Here is a 27,645-nt window from a genome sequence, read left to right as displayed (position 1 = left end):
TTTCCATCCCTTTGAGTCAGACCATAGATCCAGGGGCAGAATTAGACCATTAAGTTTATTGAGGGATGCTGCCTGAACTGCTGTGCTCTTCCAGCACCACTAATCCAGCATTAAGTTTATTGAGTCTACTCCACCAATCGATCATGGTTGATGTGTTTTGCAACCCCATTCTCATGCTTTCTCCCCATGACCCTTGATCCCTTTACTAATCAAGAACCACTCTCTCTCTCAAATACACTCAATGAGTTAGCCTCCACAGTCCTCTATGACAATGGGTTCCACAGATTCATCACCCTTTGGCTGAGGCAATTCCTCTTCATCTCAGTTCTAAAGGATCATCCCCTCACACTGAGAGTGTGCCCTTGGTTCTTAGTCTCTCCATTAGTGGAAACATCTTCTCCATGTCTATCCATGCATCCCGGTATTCTGAAAGTTTCAATGTGGTATCCCTCATCTTTCTAAACTCCAGCAAGTACTGACCCAGAGTCTCAATCACACCTCCTATGACAAGCCCTTCATTCTTGTAAACTCCTTTGGATTCTCTTCCTTAGATGCAGGGTCCAAAATTGCTTGTATGTAGTGTTCCAGCATCTCCAAGCTTGTCCATACTACTAGTTTAGTTTTGTTGTTTGCAATTTCCTGGGGGATTTCAACTAGAATTTGATAGAATTCCAGTATGAATATTTTAGCTCGGTTTTCCCCCATCATCTTTGCCCGACTGGTTGTAATAGATCAAAAACGACCTTCTTGCTATCTGAGTTTTAACCAAGCGGCCAGTCTACGTGTGTATTGGCTGACAATTCGATTCTGGGGTTCCTCAAACAAACATGATCCTGTGGCTAAAGGCGAACTTTTCCTCCAACCAGATCATAAACTGAAGAGGCATAGATTTATGTGAAATTTTCTGACTTGAACTTTTCAGCTAAGGCTCACAGCCTTCACCTGTTAACTACGACATTAGAAAGGACACTTAAATTACAAGGACAGACAGGCCTAACCATTTCGAATACATCAAAGACATATCTGACAGAACGCCAGACGACGGACTAACTTTCAATGTCAGGAAAAGAAACCACATTTACTTAAGCATCCACTGAGCTGGGAGAAAACGCGGGCCCGAAGTGCACATGTTTAAAAGTCCAGACCGCTCGCTCAAAAAGCAGACCATGAAGGCCATCAGAAACAAACGTGAAACAGCCGTCATTCAGGCGCTGAATATTCCAGAAGCCAACATGTGTACGTACTGGGGGAGGGAAGGCGCGAGGGAATGAAGCAACACGCACGCAATCGTCCGTTAGCAAAACGGAGGAGGGCAGCGTCCTGATGACGCTGAGATTGACAGCGATACAACCCAATCGCAACACGGGGCTCGGAGCCATTCGACTTCTATTGGACCGGGTCGGTTCAAAGTCAGTCCAATGGGCAGGCGATGTACGGCCAGGGGGCGGGCCGTCCTCTCCCCTGTGACGAGTCCCCGAAAGCCCGTACGTGTCACCCTCCGGAGTGGCCAGCGTGCGCCATGTGGCCAATCAACAGCCTCCAACGCAAGGGCAACCAACCAATCGCGACGCTCCACGACGGGGAAGTCAGAATTCTATATAAAGGCTGGAACGGGAGCCTGAGCTAGACTGGGATTCTTGACGCCGGTTGTGTTGAGTTTTGTGCAAGTTCTTGAGTAGCAGCGAATAGCGGGTAAGGTAATGATCATGGGCGTTGAACGGACCGATACTCAAAATGGCAGAATCATCGTGAATACTTAGATTTATTGCGAACAATTAACGTTGAAAAAGCGAGTGTTTAAGTCCGGATGTTGTAGAGCATAGCAGGGCCGGCTTCCTCGTGCTAGACGGTTCTTTACCAAGTCTGAGAACAATAGTCTAGAGTCAACAGAACTGTAATCAACTAAAATTAAAACTTAGTGGATCTTTATTCCCTCGATCGGTGTGCAGTAGGCCTTTGTTACTCGACGATTCGATTGGGACGGAGGTGTTGGTGTTGGCTGATGCAAAATGGCTTCCGGGGCACTACCTCAATTGGTTGTCTTTTGGAGTCATTCTAACGGAATTTATTTAATATTCTCGTTTGTAATATGCCGTTAACTTGAAATTTTCCACTTAATTTTCTATTGGGAACCATTTGAGTAGGCAACACCTTCATTAAGTCGCCCATGCTCCCTCATGGTAAAGGCCCGTTGTGACTGCATCAGTCATCAAGAATCTATCTATTCTAATGCCGTTTTTCAGCGCTTGGCCCGTAACCTTTTATATTGTGGCGTTATAAACGCGCCTTGCGTGTCTTGATGGTTCCTGTTTCTACCACACTTTTTATAAAGTAGTGAATTTTATACGCTCACCACCCTCTAGGTGATTTTTAAAAAAATTTCCTTTAATCCTTTCTAAATCTCTTGAGTCTTGCGCTAAAAAAAAATGTTTCCGCTGGTTATCAACCTTTAAGGCGGGGGGGGGGGTGGTTTCACCTTGCCTATCTTAATGTTTTAAAGTCTCATTTGGGTACCCATTCAGCTTTTCCTGCCCATAAGAAAATTACCTGTATTGATCCTTTTTTGTACATAAATCCTGATGAATCTTTTCCACATTCTCCAGTGTTATGCAAATGGTGGCTGTGGTTAGTACTGTAGCCTCTGTGCCAGGGACCCAGGTTTGAGCCCAGCCTTGGGCATCTGTCTGACATTTGCACACTTTTCCTGTGCCTGCACGGGTTTCCTCCAGATACTCCCATTTCTCCCCCCATAGTCCAAAGATGTGCAGGTCAGGTGAATTGGCCATGCTAAATAGCCCATAGTGTTAGGTGCATTAATCAGAGGGAAATGGGTCTGGGTGGGTTACTCTTCAGAGGGCCGGTGTGGTCTTTTTGGTCTGTTTCCACCCTGTGTAGGGAATCTAATCTAACATCTTTCCTGTAGTGTGGTGACCAGAAATGCATGTAGGATGCAGCTGTAATTTAACTAACATTAGATTTAAAGCAATACCTTGACTTGTAGGCACATATCCGACAGACACCGTAGTTAACTTGGCCATTGACCCTCAAAGGCAGCAGACTATGCACATCCAGGTTTCTGTGATCCTTTGTACTTTCTGTTCAGTGTTTGGTTGCATGCCTTGTTAGCCCTCCCAAACGTATCATGCTTGCCACAGATCAGGTTATTAATCTTTTATATAGTTTTTGTGGTGTAAGGCTTTTCTTTTGAACCATACCATGGGTTTTTCAGTTGCGAACTTGCAGTATATTAATAGTGTTGATATTCTAACTGTAAATGTAAAAGTGAGGTTTAATGGTATGGTTTTAGATGTATGGTAATCATTGACTTGTAACGTTTCCCCTCCTTTTATTTTTAAGGAATAGCCATCACTACCGAGGGCGCAATAGTGAGTCACCATGAGAGGTTATTTGCTTCTGCTGCTAATCAGCAGTGTCTTTGCTGATGAGGATGATAAGAAAGAAAGTGTTGGTACTGTAGTTGGGATTGATCTTGGTACAACTTACTCTTGGTAAGTTTTGAGATTTGTTTGTCTTTTTGTTGTTTAAATTTCAAATTAAAGCGACTGGCAATATTGACTACTTTTTTTTTCTAGTGTTGGTGTTTACAAAAATGGACGTGTGGAAATTATTGCCAATGACCAGGGAAACCGAATCACTCCGTCATATGTGGCCTTCACAACTGATGGTGAACGTCTGATAGGTGATGCTGCGAAGAACCAGCTCACCTCTAACCCAGAGAACACTGTTTTTGATGCCAAGCGGCTTATTGGACGAACCTGGAATGACCCAGCAGTACAGCAAGATGTCAAATACCTACCTTTTAAGGTAATAAGTTTGTGCTTTCCTTAGTTCAAATATGGGTTTTCAGGGCTTAATATTTTAAGGTCAGTTACAGAATTATCTGATTTTTAAGGTATAAGTGTATGCATGTAGTACTTGTGAGCTAAGTTTGAATAAAAAATGTGTAATATCAAGTCTTAAATGATCTGATTCCTTTGTTTAGGTCATCATTGACCTCTGTTAATGTTATTTCTTTTGTGTTAGCTGACTTCAGTACTTTAATGTCTTCTGATCTTTTGCAGTTTTTTTAAGCACAAATAGGTTCAGGTGTTTAAGTAAAATAGGTCACCTAGTCATGTCTGCAGTCAGATTTGTTGGCAAGTTTTGAGAACCAAGAGTTTCACCAACACATCTATGAATATTGTTTTGTTTTAGGTAATTGAAAAGAAGAACAAGCCTCATGTCCAACTTGATATTTCTGGTGAGGTCAAGACTTTTGCTCCAGAGGAGATATCTGCCATGGTATTGACTAAGATGAAAGAAACTGCTGAAGCTTACCTTGGCAAGAAGGTATTTGCAACTGGTGCACTTTCTGATCCAAATACTTGGTTATGGGTAGGGTAAATAGGCAAAGTCATTTCTCTGGGGTTGGAAAGTCCAGAACTAGTGGGCATTGGTTTAAGGTGAGGGGGAAAATAGGAGACCGAAGGGGCAACTTTTTCACACAGGGTGGTACATGTATGGAATGAGCTGCCAGAGGAAGTGGAGGCTGGTACAATTGCAACATTCAAGAGGCATTTGGATGGGTATATGAATAGGAAGGGTTTGCAGGGATATGGGCCAAGTGCTGGCAGATGGGATTAGATTGGGTTGGGATATCTGGTTGGCATGGACAGGTTGGACCAAAGGGTCTGGTTCCATGCTGTACATCTGACTCTTTGTTTAGTGCGATCTTGACTGGATATATGTAAATCTGTGTGCCCTGAAGCAAATCAGTTATTTCAGAGGGTCTTCAATTGGCTTGCAATTAGTGAGCACTTCCCTAGCCTTTCTTTTTCAAAAGAAGCTGGAAATGTTGCAGTACAGAGGAATTTACATTCAAGAATCCACAAGCTTTGAATGAGCCCAAAGTGTACTTTTTTTAATCCTGGAGTTTCAATTAAGATTGAATTGCAATCAACATAGCTTCTGTTGCATCTTTCCTGTTCCAGGAAATGAGCTGCAAGTCGTTGCACCTTTAGTGATTTGGTCTGTTTTGTTGTCTTTCCACTACACAACCAGTTGATATCCTAGTGTAGAAAGTACAAATGTAAACATCTCTCCCACCATTGGATAAAGCATTTGAATTTTCTTCTGTAATGAATTGACAGGAGAAATTTGACACATTTGCTATTATGTATTTTCTAAAATATATCTCAATTTGATTGTGTAGGTCACACATGCTGTGGTAACAGTACCTGCTTACTTCAATGATGCTCAACGTCAGGCTACAAAGGATGCTGGCACTATTGCTGGTTTGAATGTCATGAGGATCATCAATGAGCCGTGAGTATTTTAACAGGAGGTGTTAATGAGTTCATGTTCGTTAACCCCAAAATGAACCATTTGAAACCTTTTTTATCTGACTCTGTATCTTGATTGTCTAGTTGGGAATTTATAAGTGTCTTCTTTAGAAGATTTCATTTTTGACTTTTTTCCCTCTTCAGAACTGCTGCTGCAATTGCCTATGGGTTGGACAAGCGAGAGGGTGAAAAGAACATTCTGGTGTTTGACCTTGGTGGCGGTACTTTTGATGTGTCACTGCTTACCATTGACAATGGGGTTTTTGAAGTAGTTGCTACAAATGGTGACACTCATCTAGGTAAGACTTGTATATGTACATGTTACATTTTAACACTTTAACTTATTAGAATTGATTTTTAAACCGGTAACTTTAATCAGGTGGTGAAGACTTCGACCAACGTGTGATGGAACATTTTGTCAAGCTGTACAAGAAGAAAACTGGAAAAGATGTTCGAAAGGATAACAGAGCCATCCAAAAACTTCGCCGTGAGGTTGAAAAGGCCAAACGTGGTTTGTCTTCCCAACATCAAGCTAGAATTGAAATTGAATCTTTCTTTGAGGGTGAAGATTTCTCTGAAACTTTAACACGTGCAAAATTTGAGGAACTGAATATGGTGAGCTATGCTTCAGATTTGGCTCTTGTTTAGTTAAAATTGAACTTTGATTATTGTATTGACTTAAAAATATTCCTTGAGGGGCTTGGTCATGTAGACTTCAGACTTTAAGTGGTCACACTTAGCACTCTAAATTTGGAACATTATGCAAATGCATGCTTGAGCATGTGCATCTGAATTGTTCATGATTGAAATGTTGCAAACCTTGTTTAGATTATTGCCCATTGTTGTGGGAGATGAATAAATCAAAGTATAGATTTCCAGAGAATGTAGTCTCCTCTCGTACAAAATATCCCATCTTGGTAGGACTACTGAATGTTTGTTTAGTCATTGTCCAAAGCTTGAACTAAGTTTATGGGCTAACCTTTTTCTTTAACTTCAGACAGAAAATGACTATTTTAAAGATATTACTGCTTGCATTTGTTGTCCCTAATTTGGTTTTAATACATTTTTGTAGACTGTTCAAGTTCCTTTCCCTAACCAGTTAAATTTTAGCACTGAAAATTGAATGCTGTGTAACTAAATCTAATTCTCTTGATGCTTGGTTTACTGACTTCAACTGGGCATTTGAGCAGTACTTAATTCTCCACCCTAAGTAATAAATTAGAGCAATTGTTTGCTTTAGTTATAATTCATTCCATTTATTGCATTTCACAAGCTTGATTTAACTTTGTTTTAGTCTAAGTGCAAGTAATGAAGCTAATCATGGACAATAACAAGCTTAATTGTCCTTGTCATCAGGACCTCTTCCGATCAACCATGAAGCCTGTGCAGAAAGTGATGGAAGATGCTGATCTGAAGAAAACTGAAATTGATGAAATTGTACTTGTGGGTGGCTCCACTCGCATTCCTAAAATTCAGCAGCTGGTAAAGGAGTTCTTCAATGGCAAGGAACCATCTCGTGGAATCAACCCTGATGAGGCTGTGGCGTATGGTGCAGCAGTACAGGCTGGTGTCCTCTCAGGAGAGGAAGATACTGGTAGGTGCCAGAAACTGATTGTAGAGTTCATGTTATTGCAAATTAACTTGCGAAGTGAATTGGTTTTCCAACATGCTGGTTTCTAATTTAAAAATATAGGTGATCTTGTTCTCCTGGATGTTTGTCCTTTGACTCTTGGAATTGAAACTGTTGGTGGTGTCATGACCAAGCTAATACCACGTAATACTGTGGTTCCAACTAAGAAGTCTCAGATCTTCTCAACTGCTTCTGACAACCAACCTACTGTAACAATCAAGGTCTATGAAGGTAAGTTGCTCAATAGTTTTGTATAATTAAACTTTGCTATAGGAAGCTGCTGCCACAATGTTCTGTACTGTTCCATAGTCCACAATTGTCAATGGAATTCTGCAAACTTGACTTTCAGCAGTCAAGTGTCAGATGTTTTTAATCCTCTTCACTATCTTTTAACTGCCCCGGAAACAGTCTCCATGACTGCCTTAGATTGTGCAGTAATTATTTAACAGCTTTGCGTTATAAGCTGCTTCATCTGGTTTTGAGGTATGAACCTTAACTACCAAAACAGATGTAATGAAGACAGGTTTTAATATTGTCAAAGGTATCATGTCTTTTATAATCCAAACAGATTTATCAACTCTGCTAAATTCATGCAGATCTACCTTTTTTTTTGAGCATCTTTGTTTGGGAGGATGTAAGATAGGGAGTATCCAGCCTCTTTTTTTTTGTTTCTTCAGTTCCTAATAATGGCTATCTGCCCATATTTGAGGTAATTATAAATGTGAAAATGTCACTGCTTACCTTTTTTAAACAAAGCCCAGCAGCTGTCCATATCATTGCAATTACTACTACATTTCTTCAGTAGTAGTCGTCTGTGTAATCAAATGCAAAGTAGCAAGATGGGTCTGCAAGAGTTTCTTGTGGTCTCACTCAGTCTACACTTTATACTGATCTGGAGATTCTGATGCTCTCAAGCAGATTGTTGCAGAATCTTTAACAACAATTATGTTGTCAATTGCAAAATTTGAAACTTGGTACTTCTCCATCACAGCTGGCTTGCAATAGAGTAATTGGTTCAGTTTGTAACTTTTTTGCATTACCACCTGTGGACCTTGAAAGACTGCACTGTTGAGTATTTTGGCTAAAAGGGAATAGTGCTTAACCACTAATGTAGCTTATGAGCAGAGTTGTAATACCAAAGTTTAACATGGACAGATTATACCAGCATAATCTCTAGGTGGCTTTACTTCAAGCAAAAGTTAAGTTTTCTGTAAAGGGGAGGAGGTGATTTAACAAGAAAATGACAGGAACCCTGGTTTGTCTAGCCTTGGCAATCTGTAGAGTTTGCACAGTGTCTGTCTGGGTTTCCTTTTCTAGGTGCCCTGATTTTATCCATGATCCAAAGATGTGCAGGTGAAGTGGATTGGCTGTATTAAATTGCCCATGTCCAGGGATATGTGGGTTAGCAATGGTAAATGTGGGGATAGTGTTTGCCTGGGGTTTGGTCAGATGTTCTTTGGAGGGTCAGTGTACTCTTGGCTGAATGGACTATGGGGATCCTATGATGTAATATTTGTTGTCACAAGGCTGACATCAATCATTGTTTTTTTAGGTGAACGACCACTGACCAAAGATAACCACCTGCTTGGTACCTTTGACTTAACTGGTATTCCTCCAGCACCTCGTGGTGTTCCTCAAATTGAAGTCACATTTGAAATAGATGTAAATGGCATCCTACGTGTTACAGCTGAAGACAAAGGCACTGGAAATAAAAACAAGATCACTATTACAAATGACCAGAACCGTCTGACCCCAGAGGAAATTGAGAGAATGGTGAATGATGCAGAGAAATTTGCTGAAGAGGATCTAAAACTTAAAGAACGTATTGATGCCAGAAATGATCTGGAGAGCTATGCCTATTCTCTGAAGAACCAGATTGGTGATAAAGAAAAACTTGGTGGTAAGCTATCAACAGAGGACAAAGAAACTATTGAGAAAGCTGTGGAGGAAAAGATTGAGTGGCTTGAAAGTCATCAAGATTCTGACATTGAAGAATTCAAAGCTAAGAAGAAGGATCTTGAAGAAATTGTTCAGCCAATTGTAAGTAAGCTGTATGGAAGTGCAGGTGGACCTCCTCCAGAAGAGGAAGAAGAGACTGAAAAGGATGAGTTGTAATCTATGGACTTTAACTTTGTAAATATTGGACTGTTTGAGAAAGATTTCTGAATGATAAGGACTTAATTCTTGAATGTATGTGCACAATTTTCACTTGAGTGGACTGAAAATTCTCAAAGGCTCATACTTTCTAATGCAGTTTCAGCATGAGTTAGCCAGAGGGAGAGCTTGATTGGGAAATTGAGTTGTCAAGGCTGAGTACAATGTTCTCCAGTACCCATTTTTCTATTTATTTGGAATCCCTTTGTTTGGTCTGTCAAAGTGTAGAATGTTTTCTACTGTATTGACCAATAAATGTTATGTTTGATACAAACATTACCTTGTCTAGCGGGTGTAGATGTCTTTGGGAAAGAATGCTATCATTGAACTGTATCTTGCTCAGAGTCTTGAATTCATAGTTACTTTTTACCTAGTTTGAAACACCTATTTTGACATGCATCTTGAATGCGCCAAGTATTTTGGACTGTGTATCATGCCACAACTTGATCAAATCAATAACAATCTTTTGTGATTTTAAATGCTGATTTTAAACTCCGAGGAAGGTTGTTTTATGCAGTACTTGAGTACTCAAGTAAATGAACAGACAGCTTGCAGTAATACATATATTTAAGTTGGGCAGACTTGGCTATTCAGTTAGAGGTTGGTCAGAGCAAGTTTAAGTTGTTTCCCCTGTCCAAGTAAGCATCAGGATTTGATTAAGTTATTTCTGTACCTAGTCAAAAACAATAAGAAATGCTTTTAAGCCATGTATTTTTTTTTAAATCTTATTTTGGCAACTGTGACAAGGAATATTTGTCTCCCCCTCCTCCATTTTAAGCCTGCAGAAGAAACTAATGGACTGACTCACCCCAGAAAATTGTTTAACCCAGTCCAGCATATGTTCCATTCACAAGCTGTCATGGTTACAACAGCTTCCAACAAATACTGCAAATAACTAGAGTAGATGACAATTGCTTTATTGGGTTGAACACATGTTTAATCTTTGCATATTAAGTAACAGGTGCTATTTTTCAGGTGAAGTTTCACCTACTGATTCCAGCATTAACATGCATAAATGGTCACTCTCTAATCATTTTGAGGTTCAACTTGAATTCGGGGATAAATTTCACTAATCCCAGGAGAGAAGTACTTTGATCTTTACAGATGAAAGAACAAACCTTCCTCTGGAAGAAGAGCTCTTATTCTTGGCAGCGAGGTTGACTAAATCCACATCCACAGACTGGCATGTTTGTTACAGTACAAATAAAGCTTACTGTGGCTATTGAAAAGGCACATGAACAAAATTGTAGGATGTACATTTTCAAGCAACTTTTATATTCCAAGTTCAATTAACTTCAACTTTATTTTTTTAAAGATGTACAATTCTGTAAGAAACAAACATTGAAATTTCAATAAAATACCTGTACTACCCCTGTGAAGACTAATTTTATACCGACAATGTCTTTGGAATTCCACATTCAGACAGCATTTCATACTAGCTCTCCTGCATGAATTAAACAAGTTGTAGTCTTGTGATTAAATTTAATCACATTTTAAATAGAATGCACAAGTTGGTATCAGTAGTGTGGATGAAGGTTACAGGCATGGTTCAGGGTGTCCATTGAAATCAGATGTTGCCCTTGGTCATTGAGGAAAGAGCTGCCTTATTGCTGATCTTTTGATCATAGATTTATCATATCAAATATAACATTTTTATAACCTCGTTAACAACACCCCCTCTTTATCTACATTATTTCATGCACTTTGAATCATGTCAATTAAATTAGAAGTTAACATCGCAGGATATATTTCGTATGCTTGTCCTGTTAAATTATCCCACTTTCAGTAAGGCTGAAAATAATTTCAACATCTCAGTAAGTGGTTAAGGAAAACTTCAGAGAAATGAACAACATTACAGTATTAGACAGTATAAACATTTCAGGTTTAAGAAAAAGTGAACTGGAGTTTAAAAGAGACTGGAAACTCCTGGCTTTGCTGGAGAAGGTGGTATTTACCACATGGTACCAGTCCTAAGCACTTTTTGTTATGGTAACATGATTTCTAAGTATGTTCATGTGGAAGAAGTTTTGTGAGTGGTAACTATACTAAGGGAATAAGTACAGTTAATAACCATCAACTAGTGTGACAAAACAGTCATTATAAATTTCTCCTTGAGTGTCCATTCCACCAAAAACCAAACATAAATGCACAATGTTCACTGTTTGACTTTGAGCTACTGAACAATTCCTTGGTACAAGATTTCCATCAGCCTTGCTTTGCTGGCTAGATTCCTCACATGTGTTCCCCTTAGGTGATTGTTTATCACTATTTTTTGCAGCAGTAGTGGAGGCTTCATTTTCTTTCCTTATTTGCCAGGGTATCACACACATAGCATGATCCAGTCGTCCTGCTGGTAACAAGGAACCAAATTCCAAGAGTGTCCAGCGGCTTGTTTCTAATGAAAAGAAATGAAGTCTGTAGTTTAAATAAAACTCAAAAACAATCTGACAGCATTGCTGTCTTCAGTCTTGAAAGAAAAATGTCTAAATGGAGAACATAAGTGTTTCCTTGCATGATTGTTTTTCCCTCTATTGGGGTTTGGAAGCTGCAAGGCAGGAAAAAAAATCTTCTAAACACTGGCTCTTCCTGTGGTTGAAATATATACATGATTTTATTGCAATGTGTACTCAACTATGGGAGTATAGTAAAGTGTACAAATTTGCCATTCTCTGGTGTGATCATGTTTACAAAGACCAGAATAAAAAAACCCAGCAGAAATAAAAGAAACACTAAATCTAAAAGAAAATTCTCCAAATTAACTGGCAATGGAATTTGTCATCCAATACATGCAGATGCATGAACAGAAATTGCTAGAAAAGCTCAGCAGGGTTGGCCACATCTGAGGAATTTTAAAAAATGTAAACTCTTAAGTTCTCTCCACAGATGCTGCCAGATGAGATCTTTTCTAGCAGTTTTTGTTTGATTTCTAGCATCTGCAGTTCTTTTGGTTTTAATTTAGTTTTAGCAGATGCATGAAAATAGGCTATCTTTTGTCGTCTTTGTGAATAGCACAGGGAGTAGGGTAGATAAAATGGTGGATTGGGCTAAAAATATTGAACAGGGCAGGAAAATATTTTTAAAGAAGTAAATTTCCCAATACAAAATATCCAAAACTCTGAGTGTGATAACTAAATCACACAAATTCTAGAAAACAAGGCTAAGTCAGTTCAGCTTCCCTCATTTTAGGATGGAGCAAGTATTATTTCTAGACTACTGGTAACCATGTCTGTTTTAATATGACTAAATAGAATGAACTTATCATGGATATCTGAACACAGATTCTCAAAATAGTTAACAAAACAACCACACAACAAAATTTTTATTTGCCAAGGAGAACCTACTTATGATGTTTATTGAAAATCAGAAAGAGCTCATTCTAACATACCATATATACTCGAGTAATAGTCACATTTTTCTTTAGGTTAAATTTATGGAGTCAACTAATACATGGACACTATTTTCGAGGGGCTGAAATTCATGCCCGTCAAAATTCATACTGTATTGTTAGCAGAAGCCCAATTGATTGCTAAACGAATAAAGAGAAAAAAAAGCGAATTATGGTAATTCAGAACACCTGAAGTGGAACACAACAGCCGGCAGAGTGGAAGACCAGGAGCAGAGCGGATCAACCGGCACACTGAAAAGCTGGAGCAGGACATGACTCGAACGTTGATCTGTTATCTGTGAAGAACTAGGGTCGCTTTTTACATGAGATATATGGAAAATTCCAGGTTATTTGGCCAAAATAATATCAACTATTACTCGATTATATACACTAACTTACTGGGACTGGTTTGATTTTCAAATTAATAACTTAATTTTTAACTTAATTATCCATCTCTGAACCAGAAAATGCAGTTGGGAGGTCATGTTGCAGCTGTGCAGAACATTGGTTAGGCCACTTTTGGAATAATGTGCAATTCTAGTCTCCTTCCTTTTGGAAGGATATTGTGAAACTTGGAAGGGTTCAGAAAAGATTTAAGGATGTTGCCATGGTTTGAGGATTTGATCTATTGGGAGAGGCTGAATAGGCTGGGGCTGTTTTCACTGGAGCGTTGGATGCTGAGGGGAGACTTCATAGAGATTTATAAAAATCATGAGGGGCATGGATAAGCTAAATAAACGAAGTTTTCCCGGGGGGGGGTGAGACAGGAAAGATATAAAAGGGACCTAAGGGGCAAACTTTTCGCATAAAAGGTGGTGTGTGTATGGACTAAGCTGTCAAAGAAAGTGGTGGAGGTCGGTACAATTGCAGCATTTAAAAGTCATCTGGATAGGTATATGAATAGGAAGGGTCCAGAAGGAGGTCAGGCAGCATCCGAGGAGTAGGAATATCAACATTTTGGGCAAAAGTCCTTCATTAGGAATGAAGCTGGGAGCCTCTGGGGTAGAGTGGATAGGTGGGAAGGAAGATTGACAAATGGGACAGGTGCTGAGCTGGAAGGTTGGAGCGAGGTAGGGTGGGAGGAGGGGAAATGAAGAAACTGGTGAAGTCCACATTGATACCATGGGGTTGAACGGTCCCGAAGTGGAAGATGAGGCATTCTTCCTCCAAGCGTCGGTTGGTAAGGGAGTGGTGATGGAGGAGGCCCAGGACCTACATGTCCTTGGCAGAGTGGGAGGGGGATTTGAATGTTCAGCCACGGATCAGTGGGGTTGATTGCTACGTGTATCCTAGAGTTGTTCTCTGAAATGCTCTATGAGTAAGCGTCCAGTCTCCCCAATGTAGAGGAGACTGCATCGGAGCAACGGATATAGTAAATGACATGTGTGGAAGTGCAGGTGAAACTTTCATGGATGTGGAAGACTCCTTTGGGGCCTTGCATGGAGGTGAGAGGGGAGGTGTGGGCGCAGGTTTTGCAATTCCTACGGTGGCAAGGGAAGGCCAGGAGGGGAGGGTGGGTTGCTAGGGGGCATGTACATGACCAGATAGTCACAGACGGAATGGTCTTTATGGAAAGCAGATAGGGGTGGGAAGGGAAATATACCTTTGGTGGGGTTTGTTTGTCGGTGGCGGAAAATAATGTGATGTATGGCAAGGTTGGTGGAGTGGAAGGTGAGGAATGGGGGGGGGCAGTTCAGTCCTTGTTGCAGTTAGAGGGATGGGGTTCGAGGGCAGAAAGGTGTGCTGGAGGGCATCATCAACCATGTGGGAGGGGAAATTGTTGTCTTTAAAGAAAGAGGCCATCTGGTGTGTTTTGTGGTGCAACTGGTCCTCCTGGGAGCAGATGTGGTGAAGGAAATGGGAATACTGTATAGCATTTTTGCAGGAGGCAGGGTGGGAGGAGGCGTAATCCATGTAGCTGTGGGAGTCGGTGAGTTTGTAGAAAATGTCAGTGTTGAGTTGGTCACTGTTGATGGAGATGGAGAGGTCCAATAAGGGGAGGGAGGTGTCAGAGACGGTCCAGGTGAATTTAAGGTCAGGGTGGGATATGTTGGTAAAGTTGATGAACTGCAAACCCACGCCCACACCTCCCCCCTCACCTCCGTGCAAGGCCCCAAAGGAGCCTTTCACATCCATCAAAGTTTCACCGCACTTCCACATGTCACTTACTGTATCCGTTGCTCCCAATGAGGTCTCCTCTATATTGAGAAGACTGGATGCCTACTGGATGTTTAGGGAACATCTCTGGGACACCCGCACCAATCAACCCCACTGTGCCGTGGCTGAACATTTCAACTCCCCCTCCAACTCTGTTGAGGACATGCAGGTCCTGGGCCTCCTCCATCATCACTCCCTTACCACCCAATGCCTGGAGGAAGAACGCCCTATCTTCCGTCTTGGGACCCTTCAACCCCATGGCATCAACGTGGACTTCACCAGTTTCCTCATTTCCCCTTCTCCAACCTTACCCCAGTTCCAACCTTCCAGCTCAGCGTCATCCTCATGACATGTCCCATCTTCAATCTTCCTTCCCACCTATCCGCTCCACCCTCCTCTCTGACCTATAACCTTCACCCCCACCTCCATCCACCTATTGCACTCTCAGCTACCTTCATCCCAGCCCCACCCCCCCTACCATTTATCTCTCCACCCCCGAGGCTCCCAGCCTCATTCCTGAAATATCGATTTTCCTGCTCCTTGGACACTGTCTGACCTGCTGTGCTTTTCCAGCAGCACTCTAATCTTGACTTTGATCTCCAGTATCTGCAGTGCTCACTTTCGCAGAGTTTAGAAGGATATGGGCCAAGTGCTGGCAAATTAGATGACATTAGGTTAGGATATCTAGTCGGCATGGACGAGTTGGACCGAAGGATCTGTTTCTGTGCTGTACGTCTCTATGACTCACCAATATGATATTTATACATGGTATTCAAAGCTCCTGTGACATCCATACCACCAAAGATGAATATGTTCTTTCCATGAAAAATTGCAGAATGAGCTGCACAGCCTTTTGGTATATCACCCTTCATTTTTATTTTCTTCCATCTCATGTTAACTGCAGCTGTATATCAGACACATTAAAAATGAGAAAAGCTTTTCAGAATGTATCCAGATTTTTACTGATACATTTTTAAAAGTTAAAATTGTTTGCTTTCAGATTAGGCTTCAAGTAGTAACTTTACAGTAGTTATTTCTGTAATTCCCAAACTTTTTCTTTTCTTCTGTTAATGTTTTTAATTCTTTGACATGGGTAAACCTGACAAGGCTGGCATGAATGGTCATTGAATCTGCCATTTCAGAAAGCAATTAAGAGTCAATAGCATTGTTGTGGGTCTGGATTCATATGTAGGCCAGATACATTAGGGACAGTTTCCCCAAATTTCTTTCTCTGAAGGATGTCTGTGAATCTAATAGGCTTTTAAGTCAATTGATAATAGTTCAATAATTATATTTTATACTTTATGGTTGCAAAGGTTACTTTTTAAATGTGAGTTTTAAAAATGCATTTAACTTCTATTAGCTGCCATGGTGCGATTTAAAACCATGTTCCCAGAGAATTAGGTTGGATCTTTCGTTTCATTACCACCTTGCCAAAATTTTCACTGAAGCTACTGAGTTATCAATTTCTGCTGCATTTGTTACAATCTCTCTAACCTCACTGCCCCCTGCTTTTTGTTTCCTTGCACTGGGATGAATACTAATCTCATCAGATCAGCCTGTTAATTTGCAAAATTTCCAAAATACTTCCAATCACCAATAAGGATTTTCATATCTTAAAATAACTGATTATGTCCAGGACCTACCTGTATCAATTACATGCATATCATTAAAAAATGTGTCTCCAGATAATCCTCCATGGATAAACAATTTGCTACCTACAGCAATCATCACATGGCCATGTCTTGGAGCTGGTGGGTTTCCTTCTGTTGATTGCTGTGACCAGCCAAGTGTGGCTAAAGAAATACATGTATTCGCGTTAGAATTTTCAGTGGAGAAAAAAAACTGTCAGTTCCTAAACATAATTTAACTAGCATTTGCAATATTCAAATTCTCATATGCCATAGTGAAATTGCATACTGCTTATTTGTACCTTTATCAAACACATAGAGTTGTGTATCTTGTACAGGTTCTGCTCCTTTGTCTCCACCACCAAATACATAAAGGCAATCTCCAATAGCTGCAGTAGAGCCATGACATGTCCGGGGTGTTGGTGGTGTGCCATTTATTGTTGGACTTATCCACAAACCAGTTTCTGATTTAGACAATACATAGATTAAAGGAACAATTACATGGTTTTTTTGTATTTTGATGCTTTAAATAAAAGGCATTAGATCTTCAATTAAAATGAGTAACAAAAGTACAACCTCAGCAACACACATAGTAAAATTAAGTTTTAAAAACCAGCAAGAACAGTTACTACATGCAGGAATGAAACTCGATAATTTTAAACATTTCCTTTGATGGAAAGGCTAAGGGACATAAATTTCATGAAAAGGGCTATTTGCCAAACTTTGTGGTGAATTTAATTTGTTTCGAGAGTGCAGTGCAAATGCAGCAACTTATTGAAATGCACAGATAATTGATGATGGGCTATTATTTTGCATGGTTAATGGTTATGAAGGTAAGGGGCACTGTATCTTCCAGAGAGTTAAAAGCTAGCAGAACTACCTGACACAGCACCAAGTGTTCTGAATAAGGTAAAATATAACATTTGGTTGAACAGTTAGATTAGCTGGGTTGCCTGGACATGACAAAAACAAATTCAAATTCTGCCAATCAGTTTAAATTATTACCCAAAATACCAAACTCCAATCTAGTGTGAATTTAGTATACTGACAATATTAAAAACCAGTGAAACAATCCAGTGCTTTGGGCTATAAGACCGGGAAAAATTGAACAGTTGAGGGGAGAACTGTGAAACCACCAGCATATACAGACTGCCCAAAACACAGCTCTCTTAAAAGGTACCTTTTATCTATCAATGACCTGTGAAACAGAATTCCCTAAGAAGGAGAAAATCTACAGAGGAAGATACAAAGGGAAGATTCGACAGTTGCCTGGTTTTGAAATTTGAATTTTTGGTAAATCTTACTCTGGGGTTTTATCAGACTAGTATTATAGAAGGGAAAGTAAACAATAGGTTAGAGGAAAGAGTTGTAAATAGTGGTTAGTTAATTATTCTCTGTTATACTTTAAGAAATAAAGTTGTTAATTTTTACTTTAAATAGTTCTTGGCCTCTTGAGTTTTCACAGATTACAGCAAGGGGTGAGTCTTTTCTGTGTGTCGGGTTTGAATTAGAAGAGGGGTTTACCCTGTGTCATAACATTAATTTTTTTTCAGATATTGATTCACCTGCTTTGCATTTCTCTTAAATATATGCTGTTAGTTTTGGAACCAAGACCATCTTTTCAGTATTTCATTTTCTGATTAAAAATGCTAAATGTTTATTTATTGTATTTGCAATATATATTAAAAAAAATAAATTCCATGCAGAAAGTGCAACATACACATGAATTTAATTTTTCAACACTATAAAAGGTTGCAAAATAAAGTTTAAGGTTTATCACACAATGATATTATTCCTACTAAATACGTACTTTTTAAAAACTTACAGTATGGAATTTTGAGGGAATGTGAGATTTGCAAATATAATTATCACTCTGGTGTCTTGTTTCTCAAAAATGTTCTTATGTGTAAGTCACAAAAAGATATTGACATTATACAAAAGTCATTAGGTTTTAAGAATCTGGTTGATTGAAACTGAGTAATGGCAGTAGGTTCAATATGTTAAATAGAATATTACCGAAATTCAAAACTTGAACACAGTTCCTGTTTGAATATTCATCTGCTCCACCAAACAGCCAGAGGTCACCAGGTTTGCTCGCAGAAATAAAGCTGGAGTGCTCATATCGTGGAAGTAATCCCTTCCACTCTGGTACATCCCACTCAAGTTTGCCTATTTATCAGGAATAAAATCAGTACATGTAATTATAAGCAATAAAAAGAGAATCTCAATGAGGAAAGTTGGTACAACAGGCAAATAACACTAGTAATAGTACAAATAATTGAAATAATAGACTGTTCAATTAGTATTGCATTGAACATGCCCTGCTAACCAGGAATCATCTGCATACTGCCCCAACATTACACAACTGGGTCCAGCCCCATTAAAACACTGCTACTAAAAACAAACATTGCAAAAGGTGATTCAGTGAGTTGTAAAGGTGGAGAAACAGAAGAGAATAAGAATGGAACCATGATTCCATTCTTATTCTCTTCTATATTAATTGACAATGAATAAGTCCAAGCATTCTTAATTAAACAAGTGGAAAATATCCACTGCAGAGGCAGTCAAGAGTCTTTCACACATCATCAAGAAACATTAACTGAATATTTTGAGCAACTAGTTGTTTAACATGAGAAAATTTTTGAAAAATATACTTAAAGACATATTGTTGGAAATAAATCAGACATATTGTATATTATACACAACTTGAATATTTACATTTTGTGCACAAGATGTTTCAATCCATCAGTAACTAATAATACTAAAATGTAGCCCTGGAGGGCCATGAGAATGCTCACTCATTACAGAGAGAGATGATTGGTGGTGAATTTAATCGAGGGTCAACATGCCTCAAGTGACAAAGTGTTTTGAGAAGTTAGTACCCTCGTCATGTCCTCAGCCAGGAATTAACCCTGCGCTGTTGGCATCACTCTACATCACAAACCAGCCATCTGGCCAACTGAGCTAATTGGCTCCCTAATAACAACAACATTCACGAAGTTATCCAGCGGCCTTGGTTTTCAGTCCCAAACCCTCTAGAGTCATATTTGGAACCTTATTACTGTGTTACTCAGTGTTATGTCTTGGATTCTCCCTGAAGGTAAGTTAAAATTGTATTTCATTTTAGAGTCATTGTGAAATCGCAGAGTGGGATTGATGGTATTTTAAATCCAATATAAGTATTTAACCTCATGAATTTATTAAAGCAGACAACAAGGGGATATCAAGGAATAAAACAAAACATAGCTGACACTGTGAAATCACAATGCAAGGATTGTTCTGAGCTAATATGAAATGGTACTACCAACTATTATACAGATAGTAGCAATCCTCTGTTGTGTGTAGAGGGAAGGAAAAACAACTTCGGCAAAGTTAATTCTGGAATTTCACATTAATAAAATTTAAATTTCAAATCAACCAAATGTTAACAGTTACAAACATAACAAAAAATTAAAAAATAACAATGTTGTTACCCAGATCTAATACATGGGAATCAGAAAAACTTCCATTAGGATTTGCTCCTCCAACTATAATGACCTTCCCTTCCTCAGAGGTATCTGGTACAAATGTGAGAGTATGACCAACTCGAACATCTGGAGTCTCCCCTCTTGGTACAAGAGTATACCTAAAAAATTGGGGAGAGGGGGAAATGTGGGAGAAAATAATCAATCTCAAATATTGCTGTACGTTTCGCCAATAAATTCAAACTCACTCAGTGAAAAACAGGCCATAGTCTTTAAGCCGTCTAATCTGTTCTCTTTTAAGATTGTCAATATTAACTTCCTGTTCTCTGTTAGGTACTATATAATATAAAGACCATCATTTATTGAGAAATTTACTGCAGAATATTTTCACTACAAGATTGCTGTCATTTTACTTTCTCTCCAGTTTAGGTTATTTTATAGTATTTGAGGTTAGGTCTACTTTGAAAAGAAAAAAAAGCATGTACTGGGTCACCCAACTGTATTGCCATAAATATATAGGGCCCAAATTAACATGTTCAATAATAAGGTTAAATCACGATTTGGTTACTTTTATCAAGATACATTTGGTGTCCTCCTGTGTCTAAAAGTTACAGAAGGGTCCAAGTCTATTGGTGAATACCACAAAATCATTCTCCAAGGTAACCAATAGACAATAGACAATAGACAATAGACAATAGATGCAGGAGTAGGCCATTCTGCCCTTCGAGCCTGCACCGCCATTCAATATGATCATGGCTGATCATTCCTAATTAGTATCCTGTTCCAGCCTTATCTCCATACCCCTTGACTCCACTATCTTTAAGAGCTCTATCCAATTCTTTCTTAAAAGAATCCAGAGACTGGGCCTCCACTGCCCTCTGGGGCAGAGCATTCCACACAGCCACCACTCTCTGTGTGAAGTAGTTTCTCCTCATCTCTGTCCTAAATGGTCTACCCCGTATTTTTAAGTTGTGTCCTCTGGTTCGGCACTCCCCCATCAACGGAAATATGTTCCCTCCTGCCAGAGTGTCCAGTCCTTTCATAAGCCTATACGTTTCAATCAGATCCCCTCTCAGTCTTCTAAACTCAAGGGTATACAAGCCCAGTCGCTTCAGTCTTTCCGTGTAAGGCAATCCTGCCATTCCAGGAATTGACCTCGTGAACCTACGCTGCACTCCCTCAATAGCCAGAATGTCTTTCCTCAAATTTGGAGACCAGAACTGTACACAGTACTCCAGGTGTGGTCTCACCAGGGCCCTGTACAGCTGCAGAAGCACCTCTTTGCTTCTATACTCAATCCCTCTTGTTATGAAGGCCAGCATGCTATTAGCCTTCTTCACGACCTGCTGTACCTGCATGCTTGCCTTCATTGACTGGTGGACAAGAACACCCAGATCTCTCTGAACAGCCCCTTTACCTAATTTGATACCATTGAGGTAGTAATCTGCCTTCCTGTTCTTGCCACCAAAGTGGATAACCAGACATTTATCCACATTAAACTGCATCTGCCATGCATCTGCCCACTCACCTAACTTGTCCAGGTCACCCTGTAATCCCCTAACATCCTCATCACATTTCACCCTACCACCTAGCTTTGTGTCATCAGCAAATTTGCTAATGTTATTGCTGATACCATCTTCTATATCATTTACATATATTGTAAAAAGCTGCGGTCCCAGCACGGATCCCTGCGGTACCCCACTGGTCACTGCCTGCCATTTCGAAATGGAGCCGTTAATCACTACCCTTTGTTTCCTGTTAGCCAACCAATTCTCTATCCAATCTAGTACTTTGCCCCCAATCCCGTGCGCCCTAATTTTACTCACTAACCTCTTGTGTGGGACTTTATCAAAAGCTTTCTGAAAGTCCAGGTACACTACATCCACTGGATCTCCCTCGTCCATCTTCCGAGTTACATCCTCAAAAAATTCAAGAAGATTAGTCAAGCATGATTTCCCCTTCATAAATCCATGCTGACTCTGTCCTATCCTGTTACTGTTATCCAGATGTGCCGTAATTTCATCCTTTATAATAGACTCCAGCATCTTTCCCACCACTGAGGTCAGACTAACTGGTCTATAATTTCCTGCTTTCTCCCGCCCACCCTTCTTAAAAAGTGGCACAACATTAGCCGCCCTCCAATCCTCAGGAACCAACCCCGATTCTATTGAACTCTGGAAAATAATCACCAGCGCATCCACGATTTCCCGAGCCACCTCCTTCAGTACCCTGGGATGCAGGCCATCAGGTCCCGGAGACTTATCAACCTTCAGACCTAACAGTCTCTCCAACACCAAATCCTGGCAAATAGAAATTCCCTTAAGTTCAGGTCCTTCAGCCACTGTTACCTCAGGGAGATTGCTTGTGTCTTCCCCAGTGAACACAGATCTGAAGTACCCATTTAATTCCTCTGCCATTTCTTCGTTCCCAGTAATATATTCCCCTGCTTCTGTCTTCAAGGGCCCAATTTTTGTCCTAACCATTTTTTTGCCTTGGACATACCTAAAAAAGCTTTTACTATCCTCCTTTATATTCTTGGCCAGTTTACCTTCGTACCTCATTTTTTCTCTGCGTATTTCCTTCTTACTAATCCTCTGTTGTTCTTTAAAAGCTTCCCAGTCCTCCGTTTTCCCGCTTATCTTCGCTAAGTTATACTTTTTCTCTTTTAACCTTATATGTTTCTTTACTTCCCTTGTCAGCCACGGCCGCCCATGTCTCCTCCTGGGATCTTTCTTCCTTTTAGGAATGAACTGATCCTGCATCTTCTGCATTATACACAGAAATATCTGCCATTGTTCCTCCACGGTCTTCCCTGTTAAGGTATTAAACCATTGAACTTTGGCCAGTTGCTCCCTCATAGCTCCATATTTCCCTTTATTCAACTGAAATATTGTCACTTCAGATTGTACCCACTCCCTCTCAAATTGCAGATTGAAGCTTATTGTATTATGGTCACTACTTCCCAATGGCTCCTTCACTTCGAGGTCACTGACCAATTCTGGTTCGTTACACAATACCAGATCCAGAATCGCCTTATCCCTGGTCGGCTCCAGCACCAGCTGCACTAAAAATCCATCTCTGAGGCACTCCACAAAGTCTCTTTCTTGAGGCCCGATACCATCCTGATTCTCCCAGTCTACCTGCATGTTAAAATCCCCCATAACAACTGTAGTAACATCTTTGCGACAAGCCAATTTCAGGTCAGATACAAGTCACCAAAAAAGGGACACTCTTCACATGGATCACTTATGTACTGGATTGTAAATGGGAGACTCATTTATATGTTCCTAGACTACAACTCCTCCCAACCTACCGCCTGCAAAACAGCTACCTAGACTACACCTCCCTCCCATCTTACCGCCTTCAAAAACACCATCCCCTATTCCCAACCTTCCTCTGCCCACCAACACCGTTCGCCCAGACTTCAAATTAACCTGGACCATCTTGGACTTCTCCCTCCCCTTCCTGGACCTCTCCATCTCCATCTCCAGCAACCGACTAACCACGGACATCAGCTACAAGCCCACTGTCTCCCAATGCTAACTAGACTACACCTCTTCTCATCCTATCGCCTGCAAAAACGCCATCCCCTATTCCCAATTCCTCCGCTGAAGTGCAGAACCTACACCCACACCACTCCCCTCACCTCCGTCCAAGGTCCAAAATGATCCTTCCACATCAGACAGAAATTTACCTGTACCTCCAATGTCATCTATTGTATCCGTTGCACCCAATGTAGTCTCCTCTACATTGAGGAGACAGGACGTCAACTGGAGGATCATTTCACAGAACATCTTTGGGACACCCGCACCAACCAACCCCACAGCCCCATGGCTGAACACTTCAACTCCCCCTCCCACTCGACCAAGGACATGCAGGCCCTGGGCCTCCTCCATCGTTAAACCCTTACCACCCGACACTTGGAGGAAGAATGCCTCACATTCTGCCTTGGGACCCTGTAATCACAGGGGATCAATGTGGATTTCAACAGTTTCCTCATTTCCCCTCAACCCACATTATCCCAGTCCTAAGCCTCCAACTTGGCACCACCCTCCTGACCTGTCCATCACCTTACCCATCTATCCGCTCCACCCACCTCTCTGGCCTATCACCTTCCCCCTCAGCTTCATCTACCTATCGCATTCTCAGCTACCTTCCCCCAACCTCAACCGTTTCCCATTTATCTCTCAGCCCCTGGCCCACAAGCCTCATTGCTGATGAAGGGCTTATGCCCGAAACGTCCTGCTCCTCAGATACTACCTGACCTGCTTTTCCACACCACAAACCCGACCCTCATTAGTATGCTCTCCAACTTGTTTGCCCTTATATTAATGGAGTAACTGAACACAACTGATGAAGGGGTATAAGGTAAAAGTTGAGAAAAAGGCCTGTTAAACTGTGGATCAAATACTGCTAGCTTTGGCACTACAAGTAAAAATGATATATTATCTTTGTCAAGCAACGGAGTAGAAGGTTGGTTAAGTAAGTTTTATGAAGTGGTACAGAAAATGTTTGTATCCAATATACTGTTGTATACATTTGTACATTGGAGAATTCTTGATATCATACATTTCCACCAGAAATTTCCACCATGTTTTCCTTTGCTGGCCAGTAGATGTTGCACCAAAAAGGATAGGCATATAGCTTTTAAGATTTCCGCTAATCCTCACATTGCTATGACTTAGTGATGACACATGGTCATCAGATTATCTGTGCTTTGCTTCATCATCTCTTTTGTAACTTAGTCTAACCTGTCCTCCAATCGCTCATAGACCTTCCCGCATCTTTCCTTCTGTCTGTACCTTCTTAGCCCTGTTAAATGTTTTAAACATTTCTCTAGTTTTCATTACCAGGTTGATAAACAAAAACATTAACTGCTTCTCTCTTCACAAATGTTGCCTAAACTGCTGAATATTTCCAGCATTTTCTGTTTTGTTTTTAAGATTTCCAGCAATATTTTGCTTTTGTACCATTTGGTTTTTGTGCCTTGTGGCGAGTGTCTCACCTCCGTTTTGTCCTTGTCCTAAGATTACAATCAGAATCAGGATATTAATGCGTACGGAAAACAGACAAGAACATGGATAATAATGTACAACAATAATTTGTTAAAATATAGCAACGTATTCCACCAAAAGTATTCAGTTTCTGTTAAGGGAAGTAAAAACATTGTCATATCTAGAAAGGTCACATTGTTTTAAATTTGCATGAGAAGGTGGAAGGAGTTTCAGAGAGTATCCTCCATTCAAGAATCCACAATTGTAATGTATATTGAAATGCCTCAATAGCTCAGTAAGTATATAGAAGTAATAATTTGCAATTATGCGGCAGGTTTCACAATCTTGAGATTTTCCGAACTGCTTTGCAACAAACAAAGTACTTTTAATGTGTAGCCATTGCTTAACGTAGGAAACAAGTACAGTAGCAAGGCAGCGATGTGGAGGAACTTCTCTCAGAGTGTAGTCAGTCTGTGGAATTATTTGCTGCAGAGGGCAATTAAGGTTGTGTCATTAACTATATTCATTGCTGAGATTGGCATATTTTTAACAGGAAAGGAATCTGCTTCTAAATCTCGGTCAAACTCCCACAAACAGCAATATAATGATGAACAATAACCTGCATTAGTTACACTGTTTTACATTCACCCAAGAAATTGAATGCCAGCTAGGTTTAAAGCATTATTTGAAAGACAGCAACTCCAATTTTCAAATATCAGCTTAGATTTTGTGCTTGTGACTCTGGAAAGTTACCTGAATCTATAAACTTCAAACTGAGTCACAGCTGATAACCACAACAATTTGATAAATCACAGAAACTAGAAAAATCCAAGTATTAACTTCCACTCTCTACTGATTTCATAGACTGCAGTTGGGACAACTGCAATATTCTAGCTTGAAATTCTTAATGACTTGCTAATGTAAACAGTAGTATTTGCTACTTAAAGGTTGGTTTAACAGTTATTAATTTCTTGGATGGTGACTACATTGGCACAAAGATAGAAAGGTCCTGGATGGACATGTAAACTCTTTCTAATGCTCTGTCACATTTGTATGTGCCTTTTGTATACTGGAGTTGTAATATGGTGAGCGTCAGCTCATTGGTTCACTAAAAATATAAATTGGTTAAATATAGTGCCTTCAGGCTTGTGTTCTACGATAAGCAGAAACATGTGCATGCAAGAATAATACTGATGAATTAACCATTGCATTCTCAGATTTTATTTGGTATTCTCACATTTTGGGAATACCAACTCAACTTAAAGCCAGACCAAAAAATGAAGAACAAAGGTCGATTAATGTGTTACAATTTTTGGTCAAGTCACCCATTCATGAACTATTTACAAACTAGAAAGAGAATTGCTATTAGAAAGAAACTCTACTCATAGTGATCTAGGCTCAAGGAAAAAAATAAAAGATATGGATTATTGTTTCAGACAAAAAATAAAATCTGGCTATTATTGTTTCTGTCAAAGGTTTTTAGTCAAATGATGCTTTGGAAATTGATGTCGGGATTAAATTGGTAATTTTGATTGTTGACTACTGGCCAATAAAATAAGCTCATCTTTATAATAAGCAACTTAATATTGAACTTTTCCCACTCACATCTGGGAAGTTGTGGGGAGCTCTTGAAGATATATGGACTATTTTCAGTAATTGATTGTGTTTAAGGATTGAAAATAAGAAATCAAAATGGAAATAAAAGGTGAATGCACTACAAGTCAAATCAATAGTTTAATCTTCGAATGGCAGTTATAGCAGAATAGAAGAAATCTACTGCACATGAAGGAAAAGACGGTTCAAGAAACAAAGAATCCAAAGTAGAAAAGAAGGTAAACTATCACCGAAACCCACTACTCATGTATATATGATTTTATATTCAAAAAGTCACAGCCTTTAACTGGAAGCTTATCAACACGAAATGCAACTGTAATTTTTCAAGTTTGTGCTTTAAACTTGGATATGAAATGCAACTTTGTTTTATTGTTACTAAATAAAAGCTAACTATGTTCAACATATTGTGATGGACTTAAATTACTTCTGGGCTCCTGATGATATTCTAGGTTGTTTTAATTGTTAAAAATGAAAATTCTTTTGATGTCATTATCAGTGCATAACTTATGTATTATTAATACTTATCAAAACTTATATGATTTAAAAAGTTTTAATATTTCTTTACAGCCTAATATTATTAATGCCTTTGCCAAGTTAAAACAAATTAATTTAGTTTAATTAATATGTTCTTTTTTAGTATGGATATCAATATCCTTTAAATTACAGTATGTGGGACATTCGGATGTCATATATGCAAACCTTGGTCAGAAAGTTGTGAATTCCAATCCAGTCTTTGACATATAAATATTCGCTTAAGGGTATTGTGTAGGGCGTAGTGATTTATATTGAAAAGTATTTGAGTTTTCTCCAAATGTTTGGATTGGATTCATGGATAAGTGGAATACCCTGCTCAGTTTCCAGAAGGTTTGTTCCTAATATCAAAAAGGAAGAGGAATGATGCGACATCTCATTCAGAAATGTTTACCCTAAAAATGTATATTATAAATATTTTCACTGATATATCTTTAAATGTTAATATTTTACATTTAAATATCTGAACATACCATATTTCATATTGTATGTATTTGAGTAATAGTACATTTTTTGACTACATTTTAAGTTAATGACTATTACATGGATACTACTTTTGAGGGGCTGAGAAACATGCCCGTCAAAAATCATACCATATCACTTGCAGAAGCCCAACTGACCTCTAAATGAATAAAGAACAAAAACACGATGAATTACAGTAATTCTGAAAACCTGGAGCAGAGCACGAAGGCCAGCAAGTGGAAGACCTGCAGTCGAGCGGGTCGACTGGCACACTGACTCAT

General features: G+C 39.6%; 2 protein-coding genes across 11 annotated transcripts in view; one reads left to right on the top strand and one right to left on the bottom strand.

The window, feature by feature from the left end:
• The first annotated feature begins 1,524 nt into the window (after positions 1 to 1,524).
• On the top strand, positions 1,525 to 10,497 carry hspa5 (heat shock protein 5). Of its 2 annotated transcripts, none has more exons than XM_072565679.1 (10): positions 1,525 to 1,692; positions 3,358 to 3,509; positions 3,594 to 3,825; positions 4,216 to 4,350; positions 5,213 to 5,325; positions 5,487 to 5,641; positions 5,722 to 5,957; positions 6,699 to 6,936; positions 7,036 to 7,203; positions 8,525 to 10,497. In XM_072565679.1, the coding sequence occupies exons 2-10, from the start codon at positions 3,397 to 3,399 to the stop codon at positions 9,085 to 9,087; spliced, it is 1,953 nt and encodes a 650-aa protein (XP_072421780.1). In that variant the 5' UTR covers positions 1,525 to 1,692; positions 3,358 to 3,396; the 3' UTR covers positions 9,088 to 10,497. The 2 variants fall into 2 exon arrangements, with proteins under 2 accessions (XP_072421780.1, XP_072421781.1); XM_072565680.1 differs by having other exon boundaries at positions 1,581 to 1,697.
• Positions 10,411 to 27,645, bottom strand: part of rabepk (Rab9 effector protein with kelch motifs) — a 31,902-nt gene continuing 14,667 nt past the window's right edge. For 5 of the 9 annotated variants that reach the window (XM_072565684.1, XM_072565685.1, XM_072565688.1 and 2 more), the window contains exons 3-8: positions 19,773 to 19,924; positions 18,316 to 18,468; positions 16,602 to 16,763; positions 16,315 to 16,464; positions 15,417 to 15,572; positions 10,411 to 11,521 (exon numbers count right to left, since the gene is read on the bottom strand). In XM_072565684.1, coding sequence (XP_072421785.1) covers positions 11,190 to 11,521; positions 15,417 to 15,572; positions 16,315 to 16,464; positions 16,602 to 16,763; positions 18,316 to 18,468; positions 19,773 to 19,924 — 1,105 coding nt within the window. In that variant the 3' untranslated portion in view covers positions 10,411 to 11,189. Of the gene's footprint in view, positions 11,522 to 15,416; positions 15,573 to 16,314; positions 16,465 to 16,601; positions 16,764 to 18,315; positions 18,469 to 19,772; positions 19,925 to 21,593; positions 21,683 to 27,645 lie in introns of all 9 variants that reach the window. The other 4 variants (XM_072565683.1, XM_072565682.1, XM_072565681.1 and 1 more) reach the window with 2 other exon arrangements.

The sequence above is a fragment of the Chiloscyllium punctatum genome, chromosome 49, assembly GCF_047496795.1.
Source record: "Chiloscyllium punctatum isolate Juve2018m chromosome 49, sChiPun1.3, whole genome shotgun sequence".
Lineage (NCBI taxonomy): Eukaryota > Metazoa > Chordata > Chondrichthyes > Orectolobiformes > Hemiscylliidae > Chiloscyllium > Chiloscyllium punctatum.
This window is presented reverse-complemented; position numbering and strand designations above follow the sequence as displayed.

Excerpts from the sequence above, each read along its gene's own strand:
- hspa5 (XM_072565679.1), top strand. The coding sequence starts at position 3,397 with ATGAGAGGTTATTTGCTTCTGCTGCTAATCAGCAGTGTCTTTGCTGAT. Across the intron at positions 3,510-3,593 it reads CTTGGTACAACTTACTCTTG|TGTTGGTGTTTACAAAAATG; the intron begins GTAAGTTTTGAG and ends TTTTTTTTCTAG. Across the intron at positions 7,204-8,524 it reads AACAATCAAGGTCTATGAAG|GTGAACGACCACTGACCAAA; the intron begins GTAAGTTGCTCA and ends TTGTTTTTTTAG.